General features: G+C 39.8%; 1 protein-coding gene across 1 annotated transcript in view; it reads left to right on the top strand.

Annotated features, from left to right (window-relative positions):
- The window catches only part of SNX24 (sorting nexin 24), a 112,559-nt gene that overhangs the window by 88,559 nt on the left and 9,232 nt on the right, over positions 1–14,768 (top strand). The window contains exon 4 of the mRNA XM_018571180.1: positions 11,997–12,091. Coding sequence (XP_018426682.1) covers positions 11,997–12,091 — 95 coding nt within the window. The remainder of the gene's footprint in view (positions 1–11,996; positions 12,092–14,768) is intronic.

The raw sequence follows: 14,768 nt of genomic DNA, 5'->3' as shown, positions 1-14,768 counted from the left end.
GTGGGGGGGGGGGGGGGGAAACTACAGTGAAGACATTTAAATAACAGAATCTCTCTCTTCCTGTGCAATCTATCATTGTATCCTGTTGGAGTAGAGCAGTGTATCTCCAGCAAAAAATATTCAGATAAACATCATGTAAAACCATCTGGATTTAGCAATGCCATTTCCCACTAGTAGCCTTGCATATTTAATCTGATTAATGAGATTTGGATCCCTGATGGATGTAAAGATCACACCAGTGTTTTCAGTATGCCACTGTGATATTCTAGCCGGTGTTCTGTGTACATTGGGCTTATCACGGTGACATAGATGAGTAACGGTTAATCTGAATAAGTTTGTTACCTGAGGAAAGCATTACATTTATATGGACTCTGACGGATGACTGGGGACACACAGTACCTTCCAAGCAGTAACCCCGCGATTTGCCCTACTGAACAGGCTTGTTATTGATTACCTTTCACCCTGGAATCACAACTACTCCTAGGATTCAATTTTATTGTTGTTTTGCATATTTTATTGATCAAAAGTGGTAAATGAGCATCAAGCGTGCAAGGAGACGATGAATTGTTTACTTGCATAAAAATAACCTTTCAATAAAGGAAGATGCATGGGTTACAGTTTTGGTGGCCAAAGCAGATGGCATTCAGCTGCTATTGATCTGTCCCCCCTCCCTCCCAGAGCAGCATGCAGGAAGCCTGCTCATCCTGTCCAGAAAGAGCTTGGTTTGGGGAGCAGAGCTTTGCACAGTGCAGGGACACATGGAGGAGGATATTATAATTTAGGGAGATCAGCTTGTTCAGTCATTTGCATTCTCCTTGACCTTTTGAGGTGATCCCATAATGATGGATTTTATTTGTCAGGTTACTGGTTTGCTCTAAGATGTCTATCAATTTAGCCCGTGCGTTTTTCTTTTCAAAAACTATTTTGAGCTTGCGACGAAGGTGTATATTAGAAATGTATAATTATAGTTTCACAGTTCCCTAATTAACAGTGTAGCTAAGACTAATAGAGGACCTAAACGTTCTCACAATCTATTTTACCTTTGTCCTATAACCTGCACTGGCACCTTAAGACAACCGCAGCCATAGATAACTTGCTGGCTGTTAAAGGGTAATGTTTTGGCAGAGCCAGCCGATAAGGGACACTGCCAGTCTTTTAACAGAGAGCAAAGGTCTCATTGCTGTGGTATTCGGTTGTCGGCAGCCTAGAGCTACTGTTGGGTAAGTATTACACAGTTTTTATATCATAGCAGAAGACAGGTAAACTAGGTTGGTGTTAAAGTTTACATGTGCTTTACTCCAGCCTATAAATATTGTTTTCAAGTGATAATGCAGTCCCAAATCTACCTTTTTGCTGTTTCTAAAACAGGTTTGTTGGTGGTTTCAGGCCACAGAGCCCAATGCCTGCAGCAACTTGACATTGTGGGGACATGTCAGCTGAGTCTTTGTCTATTTCAACTGCTGATGTTCATGCTCCAGTGCACTACTACCAAGGCACAGGCTGTATGATAAGGAACTGGAGCGCTATGTGACCTGATAAATAAACATGGAATGTTAATGGTGGGTCAACCCATATGAGTTAAACCAGCTTCATTTGAGGTTCATTGATGAAGCATGTCCATGATGAAGCATGCCGTAGCATCCTGCCCAATATCTTGCTAATGCATGATTTCAGTATGTTGCGTGATTGTGATAATTTATTATTGGCTAATGTAAAAGGTACCCATATATAGGGTCTGACTGTGACATCACAAGAGCAATTAACCTCCAGACTCAATAATATGTGCCAGTATTTCTCAATCTGTGAGAAATGTATAATGCACTTGCTCGTTGATGGTACTTGGTGAATGGGAATGTTCCATTGCGAAAGCTTCTTTTTGGCGGGAAGAAGGGTATTATAGCTGCCTATACCCAGCAGAGACTAGAAGCAACATACATGCTTCTACCAAAAACTTTATTGGCTCATTCTAGATGCTGCATTTGAAATGTAAGACCAGTGGGGTTGTGTATTACAAATAGTTTTATATTTTTTGATAAAATGTAGGGCTGGTAATGATTAAAATTTTCCTGTTCGATTAATCGAATTTTTTTTAATCGACTTATTTCGATTAATTATAACGCACATACAGAGGGGGGTCTCACCAGAGCTTTGAGGGGGCCTCACCAGGGTAGCAGGGTTCTGTTTTGGGGGGATGCACGTAGCACCGGCCCAAGTGATTCCGTTCAGGTAACGAAGGGAATGGGGAGGGGTCCGGTGACGTCATGGACATCGACGTCAACGGACTCCTCCCTCCTTCCCTTCGTTACCCATCACGGACAACTACATCACACGACTCCTCCCTTCCCTTCGATAGCCGATAGAGCCACTCGGGGAGGAGTCCGGTGACGTCGATGTCCGTGACGTCACCGGATCTCTGACGGAAGCCGGCGGAGAGGTGAGTACTTTGATCGATCAAAATAATTTTGATCGATTAAAGAAATTAACGATTAATCAACGGATTAAGCGTTAATTTCCGCACCCCTAATAAAATGTTTAAATTACTTTGGTGGTTTTAATGGGCCATTTTCCTCACTAATTTGGAGGTTCAGAATGTGAGCTCACATAGGCAAAGTGAAGAGGTCAGTAGTTTCTGTTCTTTCAGCTGTCTGTTCATGCTTTTTACACATGGTAGGAATGGCTCTGTCTTAGAGCGCAAAGACATTTGCATATATGTGCTGGTGTTAATCCATGTGTGGTCATTGTAGTCCCTAATATAACTTTAATACTATATTTTATGTGATGCACTACATGATGTGATAAACAGCTATGTGATTTTATGTTGAAGTTGCCTTTTTCCTGTTATTAGCAGTTAGGCATCAAATGAACAGACTACCGTGGGTGTATCCACCATTTTCCTAGTTCAGTTTGGATATTACTAAATAAAATTAAAAAAGCCAGAATTTCAGACTGCATCTGTCCCAGAGCCAGTCTGGTAAAAAAAAATGGAATGCTCCACTTTAACCCTATTATCTAAAACCAATTTATTTTGTTTTCCTGAACAATTGAATGATGGTATTCTGGCTATTTCCAAAGCAGAGCGTACTCATCGTTTTGTTTTTTTCAAAATCTGGCAAAGTCCCATTTAGTATCTGTTGACTGGTCAGTTAGCATTGGTGTAAAGTACAGAAATAAATCAGGTGAAGACAAACTGTTGGCGCGTTCTTAGTGTGCCACCTCAAGAAAAATTTTGGTGGTAAGACTTTGGCCATAATCGCAAGACATGCAAATGGGGCATGCTGGGAAATCTGAGACCGAAAGGACAAAAACAGGCAATGATCAGTTACAGGTAACAATTGTGGTATAATTCTACTGTGTTACCAGGGAACACAGTGGTGAAGTCACTGAATTAGCACCGGCGCTAAAAAGCTCAAAATCGAATTCAAGGAATTTTAAAAGGAACATTTAACTCTGAGGGGTATGTAGGCTGTCTTGCTGACTTCCTTCTGAAAATAATCCTAGTTACTTGGCTGTGTCTTAGCTCATCAATACTTTCTGAATGCGGGTAAGTATAATTAGTAATGGCCAGCCAAACAATATGTTCTTATTAGATCCTCTGTATTGTTTGCAACAACCAGTGTCCAGTTAAAAATGTGAGCCCCAAATCTAATCTGTCTAGGCTGGATCTTTTATTTGTTTTACAGGTTATTACTGGTATTTAGGATTAGAACTTATGAGTAAGTTCTGATAATTGCTCACGTGCTAAAATTAAAGACCATTTGGCTCTGTGGAGCTGCATGCAAAGCCACCACTACACAGAAAGTAGTGCTGCATTTTAAGGCTCATTTTGTAGTGAACAGCTGCTTTGCCCTGTGATTGTGATGTTTAAATGATCCCTGCGGTGTTTGAAAGACTGATGCTGAAAGAAGGAGCAATTCATACCAGTTAGCCTTTATCAGAGACTGGCCCTGTTAACAGCATTCAGGGGGACACTAAAGAAAGAGATCCATCATACTGAGAACGCGGTGCCGTGCTCATTTAGAATGAAAAGTGCATTGTAGAGCGTGATCCATTTAAAGTACGGGGGGATTGTAGAAAGACTAATATAATGGTGACAAATTGCTACAATTCTAAAGGGCACACACATGTAAATATCCGACTGTGCAACATTAGGCCTTCCTAAGGCTCATAAGCATTCCCCGTACTTTTTTAAATCTAAACAAGCAGTTATTTTACTTAAGACTATCAAGGTGACTTTATAGGATAACATTTTCTTGGTCAGATTAGGTGCATTTTTGAATTTTGTCAATGTAGGTATTTAAATTGCTGTCATTTTGCCAGTTTGTGTGACTACAGACACTTTCATTGCCCACTTGCTACCTAAGCTATCTGAAAACCGGTATTCAGAAGTTATTTGACTTATTGATGCTGTTTTTTTTAGTTTGTTTTTTTTTATTTAATTACAGCCGATTATCATATGTTCTCCCTCGATTGCCTGCTTGAAGAAGCCTAATGGAAGCATTGATTATGCTAAACAAAACAGTGTGTATAGTTATCAAAAACAAAAAATACTTGACCTTGAGATATTATGGATCCAGGTTTTCTGTACCTCTTCTAAAAAGGAAATGAATTATGGTTTGTGGTCAGTTTTAGATTGAAATATGACATTTTTATATGATCAAATATTTTCTAAAAAAAATAAATGTTTAACATGGGCTGCATCTTAAACATTCAGATTTCAACAACCACAGCTCCAGAAAGGAAATCCGCCCGCACATCAAAAAGCGCTGGAAAAGCACACTATCATAAAGTCCCTCATTAGGTCCTCCCCTCACTAATGTGTTTCACCCAACCATAGGTTGGTTGATTTCAAACCATGATGAGCTTTCATAGATTTCAAACCATGATGAGCTTTCTGATAAGAAAGCCCAGTACTACATACATAGTGTGTGGGCATTCCTACTAGGAGAGGGGGCTGTCCCTACTCTGTGCAAGAGCAGAGTCTGTATTATCTGATCTCTCCTAAAAATAAAATATATTTGACACATTTGGCTATTGTTTATATATATAATATAAATTTGTGGTCAAAGCCCCACTGATACGTACCCAGGAATCGAGATGATGGACCTGCCTTCAATGACCTGAGGTGTGCCGTGGTCACTATGGTCAGTATGCAAAATAAGGGGGCATACTCAAGAGTAAAAGGTAACTGAAAAAGGGGGTGAGGCAGGTGGGATGACGCCCACGAGCCGACAGGTGAGAGTGGGAGACGGAGCAGTTTAAATGTGTGGGGCTCCTCCCACAAATCCGGCTAATCAATTAGCCTACCACATATATATTGCATTCAATCCATGTTTATTTCAAGTCAGTACCTCACTAAATATTAATGCAACAGGATGACCTTGGCCACCAGGGATTTAGGAAATTAGGATGTACAGAATGGGGTTAACAGTGGCAGCATAGATATTTCTTGCATAACAGGTTCCCTTTAAGAGCCATTAACTTTGCTTAACTTAAAGAATTATCGGTTAGTTACACTAGCTGTAGACATGAGATGGTGAAGATCCAGCCACCATGCAATTGTTCTGCAGAATGTTGGTGGTAACATCATGCATAGTCACTTTGTCCTGTCATGTATGTGTTTCTAATCTTGGAGACGAAAATGCTATTTTGCATGAAAATCCTTTTTGGATGATTGATATTTTTCATTGAGATAAGTTAGCCAGGGATTGCCTGCAGAGAGTCTGTCTTATGTTTGTAGGCAACATCAGTGTGGTTGTTTCTGTTTAACTAACACACATGTGCAATTCCCTAAGGCTGAATTTACACCACTTGCATCATTTTGGTTTGTTTTTTTTTACAGCAGGACCCAGAATACTTTTATCCTTAACATGTCCTGCAATGTGCTTTGATGCTTTGCGTTGCAGCATGTTGTACTGTGTTAAATGCAGCATGCTCCATTTTCACCCAACGCACACAAACTCTGCATGCTCTTGTGAACTGGGCCTGTTGGAAACATTTTATTTGCAGTGTGTTAGGTGAGTGTTTAGCAAAGCAGACCAATGAGTGGTATGAGTTTGTAAAATTTGACAAGAGGTCCCTTAGGACTGAAATGATGAAATACTGTTATAAATGCTTAATAGCAGGCCATATCTGAGGAGAAAGTATCACATTCTTGCATTTAAAAAAATCCTAATTTTCTTTTTGTTAAAACAAACAAAAAAAGAAATGAAGTAAGTAATGGTTTGTTATAAAATAGTTTGAATAATGTCCACAGATAAATATGTAAAAAAAACCTATCAGAGGTTTACTGGAGCTGGAGATATCTGAAATGAGAATGGTAATGTAGAAATGATATTTCCTTCACTAAGGTGACAATCTGTGTTGCATCTTGTAAAATGCTAGTTGTCTTTATTTGGCATTCTTTGCCTTAAAGGGCTCATAGCAAAAATGACCTTATTTAATGATGAGTCACAAATTAGAACAGTGTCTTAAATTAGCAGCTTTAGATCATTCTGCAATCTGTCATTTTCTGGTAGGGATGCACCGATGCCGTTTTTTTGGCATCGAGTACGAGTACCGATAATTTTTTTCCTGTACTTGCTGAGTAATGATACCGGAAGTCGCATTAAGGAAGCCGGGTGGTGTGCAATGACTCGCCGCCCAGCTTTCTGATTAGTCGGACGGCGTGCATTGACTCGCCGGCCGGCTTCCTGATTAGCTGTCTCCATGCTCCCTCATTACCAGGTGATGAGGAAGCACAAAGGCGGCTTTCTGGCCAATCAGGAAGCACGGAGGGAGGCGGGTAATGACTCGCCACCTGACTTCCTGATTGGCCAGCTTCCTGACCAATCAGGAAGCCTGGCAGCGAGTCATTATATGCCACGCGGCTTCCTGATTGCCCGTGAAGCCAGCTTCCTAAATCTTCCCTCGTCACTAGGTGATTGATTGCGGTCAATCAATAAGCCAGGCGGCTGTAATGACTCGCTGCCCGGCTTCCTGATACCGGAGGTTCTGTTATCGGGAGCATTTGTACGAGTACTCGCCCAAATACTCAGTATCGGTGCATCCCTATTTTCTAGTATAGGTGTAAAGGCTCATCTCTTCTGGGAAGCTTATCGCACCTCAACCTAACCACTGAACTATAACTTTCTTAAACAATTCATCCCCACACAGCTACCTCCTCTTGTATCACTTGCTCCTCCCTTTTAGATTGCAAGCTCTCATGGGCAGGGCCCTCCTTACCATCTTTTTTTGATTTGTATTGTAACTGTAATGGCTTCCTTATATTGTAAAGCACTGCGCAAACTATTGGTGCTGTATAATAATAATTCTCAATGGTGACTGTGGGAAAATGTAATTAAAGGCTTGTTGGGGTAAAAAAATTGCACTGACTACACAAAAAGTTACATACCAAATTCCTAAATGTCTGTACAGCAGTGGTTACAGTTAAATTCCTATTTATAAATATTTTATTTTTTTATTGTCATCTTGTATTTTGGCTTCCTGACTTCAAGAAAATAAGCAGGAATTGTTGCTGTAGTAAAGAACAGAGTATAACCTTCACATTGCTCCTCCAGGCATGTCAATCTGTGTCTAGAATTAATGCCATCACACATCTTTCCCTACCTAGCGAGAGGTGACCGCCTTTCACAAGACCACAGATGGAGTATAGACGTAAGTCCTTGCCCTCTTCCTTAAATCGCTATCCACTTATAAGATAACACTTTGCGGATGACTTTAAAAAGACTAAGTGGAAGGAAATGTTTCATCTCGATCAGATGTTCCTCCTTGCTCTGTGGAAACCTTGCTCAGAAATCTCCAAAGGTTACCCAAGTGGTCTTGTTGAAGTTTTCAGCAAGATGCTCCGTTACAATTATAATTGGCTGATGAGTAGGTTTGGCCCTAACTAGAATGCCATTGTTCGATTTCCCAGCATTCCCTCTGAAGACTTGTCACAGTTTCTGCTGGCTCCGTTGACAATTTTCTAAAAAGCAAACTCGAGGGAAATCATTACGCTCTTTACATGTCGTCTTCTGCAGTACAGAGTGATCCTGTGATATTTTAACACGGTTTTCCATTGCCTGATGGCAGCTAGCTAAGGTTAAAGCAGAACAAGTCCCTCTGTTATTTTGTGACTGTATTTCAGCCACTGAAGAAGACGAGGAGATAACTGACAATTAAATGCCTGGGTTGTCAAAGCTAAAACGTATGCAGCCAATCAATGGAGTCTGTTGGGAGCACAGTTTTGTGAGAGTGATAAGGAAGAAATGACAAGTGGCACAGTGGAGTTTTTGCAATACAAATATAATAGTTATCACTGTTGCAAAATCGGGTGTGAGGAATACAAATGTGTGGGATTTCTGTGTTGATAAAAGACGGGCAGATTAGTAGCATTTAAAATATAAAGGAGTTACTCAGAAGTCAGGAGAATTATGAAGGCATGTTCCTGAAGTGATCTGGTTGTTTGGAAATAATTTCTTCCAGAAGCAGATGATCCTTAGGTCACACATCATACACATCCGCTATTTAGTGCGTATCAGTATCTCCCAGTTTTGCTAGTGAGGCATGTCAGGTCATCTCTGAAAGGATAGAACTTTGTATGAAATATCCAGCCCATTAGATGCCAGTGCCAGTCTTTTAAGGACTACTGATTTCCCCGTTCGTGCTCCATACATGAAGAGATCAAATAAAAACCTTCTATTGTGTACAAATTACAGCCTGTGTATGGTCAGATAAGACGTTGCACTGCATCAGATCAAAAAAAATCCTTTACACTATTCGTCATGTATGTTGGCTTCAGTATAGCAAGTGGGGAAATGTGGCTACTGTTCCTATGTCGGGCAACATTTCTAATAGTGGTTCTTTCTTACATAAAATATTCTATAAAATCTGACTTCATTTAGTTCACATTTGTTCATGTTTTTTTCTACTAAAAAGTATTGGAGCCAGGCATGGCAAGTATAACTTTCGCATAAGTACTGAACTGAGGCTCCTCTGACATCAGCTATGTATGTGTGGCAGTTTGGTGGCTGGGTGGAAATGTCATAGAATAGACCATGTGATCTGCTGCCCCTGGTAATAGATCTTGGCTTTCTCATTAACTGCCAGTGTGCCAAATAAAAAAGTATGAAGCTTGCCACACACTATTAGATTTATTTCATTCAGCCAGTGGGCTGAAAAAAGGACGTTCAACAGATTCCTCAATCCATGCTAAAACTGCACAGATAGCTTAATCTCCCCTGCTGGGCGTTTGTATTATGATAGCTAGCTTCCACTGCTGTCAGAATACCCAAACATTACAGGACAGACTGCAGTCACTGTTCGGCCAACAATTTTCCACTCGACTCCTTCGACAAAAGTCAATGAAATTACTTTTTGTCGAGCTGGTTGGTGCTGGCTGAGTCAGCAGGACTCGGACTGAATTTGAGCACTGCATGGCCAGATTTAGTCTCTGACCTCCTGAATTAAACATCTATTATTATATGTTGTCTGTGTCCGTCCCTCTTAAAGGTCATTGGGATAAGGAGACATGGTCACACAGTTTTTGAACATGCCCCCTGACTGTTAGAGGTGTTGACACCCCACAGAGAGTGTTTTTAACATTCCTTTGGGGATATGTTATGTTATTATTAGTTTAGATGTACAGAACAGTATTTAGTGAAGTTTTTTTTTTAGCTTCTTATATTTCTGGTGGTGGTGGTGGTGGTGGATGGAATAGATTGTGATCATTTCACTTGCTTGGTGGTACATAATATAAAATCTTTGGTAGATATGTTATCTGTTGAATAGTCTATCCTTTGGGTTGGTTGATTCACCCACTTGGTGTTTCCTTGTTTGTTTGTCTATCTGGCTTGGTCATTATGAGGGGGGTCCTCCCTTTAGATATTTAATTTTTCTTGCTTAATGGAGCAGGAACAAAACTCCTTCAGTTGCTACAGGAAATCCGGTCCTCTTTGGTCATAGGGGTGAAGCCAGGACGTGACAATCTGAGAACTTTGGATCATTTTGATTAGCAAGCCATAAACACATATAAACCAACTCTTAACAAGGTCAACCATGTGAAGATAAATACTCTTAAAATATAAAACCAAAACATTTCTCCCACTTTGGGTAGAGAACTTTTTTTATTTTTACCATTTGAGTCCCAAAGAGAGATTTCCCTTTTACTACATGTCCTTTAGATACAATCGGAAGTGAGAGGAATTCTCTGCAAAGCGAGGGAAATGCCCTATTGCAGTTGTCACCTTGGAAATGTTCCCCTCTTTTCTTTTTTTTTTTGGTGACAACTCAATATTTTGGATTCCTATCATTTAGTCCCATTGGCCATGGTTACCAGAACACATAGAAGAGGGTGAATCTCTCTAAGGGGGACACAGACAGTAATAAAACCTGAATGGGGTTCTAACCGCTTACCATTCTACCTAAAAGAATTGTAAGCACAATCTATCCTTCAGAGACTTGTTCTGTTTGGGCTGCTCGCTATCTGGTTGGGTCCATCTATCCCCCATATGTGAGACCTATGGTTTGATGAGCTGCCCGTACATGTCCATTGATTGTTTCCTAATGTGATTGCCTCCTATACGGAGTTCCTGAAGAAGCGCCTCAAGCGTGAAATGCGTAGAACTTGTACCACTCCAGTTACCAACAAAGAGAAGAATCTACATCTTGACAGACACTATGTGGTCAACTCTTATTAGTCTGTTGGAGTAAAATTGAGGGGTGGCATTTAGAGGTTTAATCCAATGTATCAAAAATAATCGGGATATCAATGTTGTACTGTTACAATTTCCATATTATTTATTACCAATTTTAATCCTGTTCTAATAAAAACACTTTTTATACAATTGTGAAGTAAAGATCATTTTTGGCTCTGTCATTTAGCACCTTAAAAGCCCCACCTATTTTTTTGGTCGTATTATATCCAAAAGTTAAAAAAAACTTTGGGCTTTAGATACACTTTAATACAATGAACACAGTAGCTCCAAAATGACAATATAAATTTACTAGGCAGTTTCCAAATTTCACAGACAAGTAATGACAGTGATTTAAAAGAGAAAAAAAACGCCAAAACAGCTGCTATCAATCACTTAACATTTGATTAGATTGCATTGCACCTTGTTAAATCGGCCTCGTAGTGTGATATAATTGTTCAGCGTGTTATTTTAGATGGTTGCATTTCTTTTGATTTGTGGAAGAAAAATGTGTTTCCCCCTTCAATATTTGTTGATATATCTTTTACAGAAATAGATCATCTTTAAATTGTAGTTTACATGTAAAGTGAATTACAGTTCATTCTGAATCCATTCCCATGAAATCTATTTTAATTTCACATTTCATAAACTGCATTAAGTGTGTGTTGTGGAGTTCAGGGCTAGGGCTCCTCAGCTTTCATTTGAAGCCTTTTTTCTTTGGTTTTTATCTTGGTCTCAGGTTACAAGACTCGTTCATAATATCGCCGGGTATCACAGCAAATGCCTTATATTAACTGAAAGAAATATCAGGCCTTAGCTGTGAACAACATGACAACGAGACATGTGGCCTGTCCTTTGTCATTCTCAAATATACTCTGGATGTGGCCAGTGCATCGTAGACTGATCTGTCAAACTAAACAAACAACTCACATTGTTAACATTTCCTAAATCTTGCATTAATAAAACCAGAGTAAGTCTCTGAAACCACAGGAGATTTCCCCTTTCTCAGAGCAATGATGGATTGGATTCCTTCATGGCTGAGTAATGAAATAGCTTCGGCTATTGAAATGGAACATTTTGTTTTCTTTTTGTTTTCACTTAAATAGAAATGTGAGATAAAACTTTAGCGTGACACCAGAATTGCTAAGCCTGAGAATTTAAAATACCATTTGCTTGTCACTTGTTAAGAGGTCTTTATTAGGTCATTCCTAAGCTGCTATTATTTTAACATAAAGACAGAGTCGTTCTCAGTTTATTTCCTCTCTGATTTTCTCATATTTTTTATTTTTAATTATTATGTTAAAGTTGACCTTTTTTTCATTTCAGTCTGTGATATATGAAAATGAAGAGCTTCCAAAGATATTTCTTGATTTTTTAAACGTTCGGCATTTACCGTCTTTGCCAAAAGCCGAAAGCTGTGGGTAAGATATTTTACCTCTCCGTAGTCACACAATCCATGCTTGTAATGTATTTTTATTCTCTAGTCGCTCGGATACATTCTTTTAGTGCCATAAAGATTACAGAAATTATTACTGTAATGACAATATTATTTCTCACTGTCCGATTACTACTTTGATAGTTATGTTTGTTTGCATTCCTTGCCATAAAATAAAAAAAATCAGGCTGATTAGTTATCACAGTCTATGGCCATTTATTTAACTGGAATCAAAGCCACATACATCACAATGATCAAATATTTCCCGTCAAAATTTCCAAACTTAAAAATACATAAAATATGACATAGAAGGGCATAATATCACTAAGGCTACTAAACAAATATGAACAATTAAAGAAGAATGTAGTTTTTGTAAATGATACAAACTACAATAAAGTGTACCTGTCACTCTGGAGGTAGTCGGTTTATTGGCTCAGCTAAGATACAGCCTTATTGTTAGGTGCAGTGACCAGTGCTTAATTATGTTTTGCCCCAGTTCTTTGTGACTACACCGTTCCATATGCCACAAATTATATGACGCACATTCTAGAAGTGGTAACAAAATGTTTTCCTTTACAATATTTGTATTTAATTTTCAGAAAAAGAAAAAACTAAACATACTAATAACAGCCCTTGCAGAGGTAACATATGTGATGCATATACATTCACATAACAGCCAAAAGCAATGAAAGGGAGAAGATTACAAAGAGCTCAAAGAGAACTTAAAGGAGAAAAACTGAAAATCACTCATCCTCATAGTTCGAGCCGACGTGCGACAATGAAACTGTCACACGTTGGCTCAATAGACCGGGAAGTGAGCGAACACATACCGTTGCTCGCTCACTTCTCGATCATCTCCCTGCAGAGAGCTGTAACTGTCCCCCCCCTCCCCGCTCCGATCCTCCAGCGCTGACTGGAGGAATGGATCGAGGAGGGGGTGGGTACAGCTGGCGCTGCCTCTAGATAGACAGATCCAGCTGTCACTCACGCAACTGGGCGTATCTCGACAGTATTGTCAGGATCCGTCCCGGCTGCAGAGGTCTCAGTATACTGCGAGCTGTAGCTTGCTATATACTGAGCTTTGGGTCACTAGAGGACGCTAGTATATGTCCTTCCGTGACCCTTAAGAGAACTATGGGGAAAAAAACTTACCCCATAATTCTCTTTTAATAAAAGTATAAGGCTCAAATAGTGATCAAGGAAGCAATACAGGTACTTCTCAATACTCGCTACTAGATTGTAAGCTCTCGCAAACAGGGCCCTCCTAACCCTTTTGTATTGAAATTGTATTGTAACTATCATCCCCCCCATTTTGTAAAGCGCTGCACAAACTGTTGGCGCTATACAAATCCTGTAATATAATATTAGTAATTAAGAACCATCAAGACTCAGCAAATTGTGGAGGGGAAGAAAACACCAAAAAGCACCAGAAACAGGACGGGAAGGGTAGTTAGGATAGGGAATCAGGCTGCGCCTCACAAGGCTGATACCCCCAACGGACCACTAGTTTAAAAATGTTATTTTTTAAATAATTTCTCTCACAAATCCCGGCCTGCTGGTTAAATCTAAACTATTTAATTTATTTTCAGTTCTTTGATGCATTGCTCGGTCCATTTTAACTAGATTGTTTGTTTTAATTCTTTACAACAACTTATTCATAGTAATAAGGCAGATTTTATAAAATAACTGACAATATATAATAACATACCTGGCCACTTTTTGTCACCCTGTATTCCTGTATATATATGTTTGTCATATAATTTGTCATTAGAGTTAGTAGCAAGTATAGGTCTGCAGTGACACACTTCACTTTATATCCCACTTATTATCTGTAATATTGGAGTTCTAATGCTTGTATGTGACTGGATGGGATTTTAGTGCTGGCAGCTCTGTCCACCTATCCATATGCTTGCCGGTATCGGTGTTTTCGGAATAACCCCAAATCAGAGGCTGCAATACTTCAGGCCGAATCTTTTCATATTCTAAGCTCAGCCTCTGAGGTAGCTCAGCACAGAATCATGTAACAGGAGCCTGTAGGCTTGCCACTAACACTGTAAACAGGTTTCTGGGAATATGAAATGCAGATGAAAAATAATTTAAGAGACTTGTAAGTTCCGCATAGTGGCAATTATTCCGGCATCTGCATTAGTTTGCAGATTCATTTAACGTATTGTCTGAAGTTTCAACGTATCTTTCTCACATGGCTCCTAGCATTATTTATTCTACATTTGTCCCATGCAGAGATTATCTGTCTGCGTGAAAATAGAAAACCCGTGATTACTGGCATTTTGAATCCTATTTTTATGAGCTAGATGGAATCTTTCTGAATAAATAACGATTAGGGATGCACCGATACCGATACAAGCATCGGTATCGGCCGCGATACCGAGTATTTGCATGAGTACTCGTACTTGTGCAAATACTCCAAAACATAAAACGAGTACCTGTGCCGCGTCCGCCATCTTCAGGGACCCGGATCCGCCGCACACAGGACCTCGATCGCGTCTTCAATCAAGCAAGATGGCCGCGACCTCCTCTGTCATCTGCTTCATTCTGACCTCTCCCGCTGATTGGCCGATTGGATGATTGACAGGCTTCCTCACCAGTCAGGAGTGACTGGTGAGGAAGCCTGTCATCATCCAATCGGCCAATCAGCGGGAGAA

Source organism: Nanorana parkeri, unplaced genomic scaffold (genome assembly GCF_000935625.1).
Source record: "Nanorana parkeri isolate BGI_ZX_2015 unplaced genomic scaffold, ASM93562v1 scaffold40, whole genome shotgun sequence".
Classification (NCBI taxonomy): Eukaryota; Metazoa; Chordata; class Amphibia; order Anura; family Dicroglossidae; genus Nanorana; species Nanorana parkeri.
This window is presented reverse-complemented; position numbering and strand designations above follow the sequence as displayed.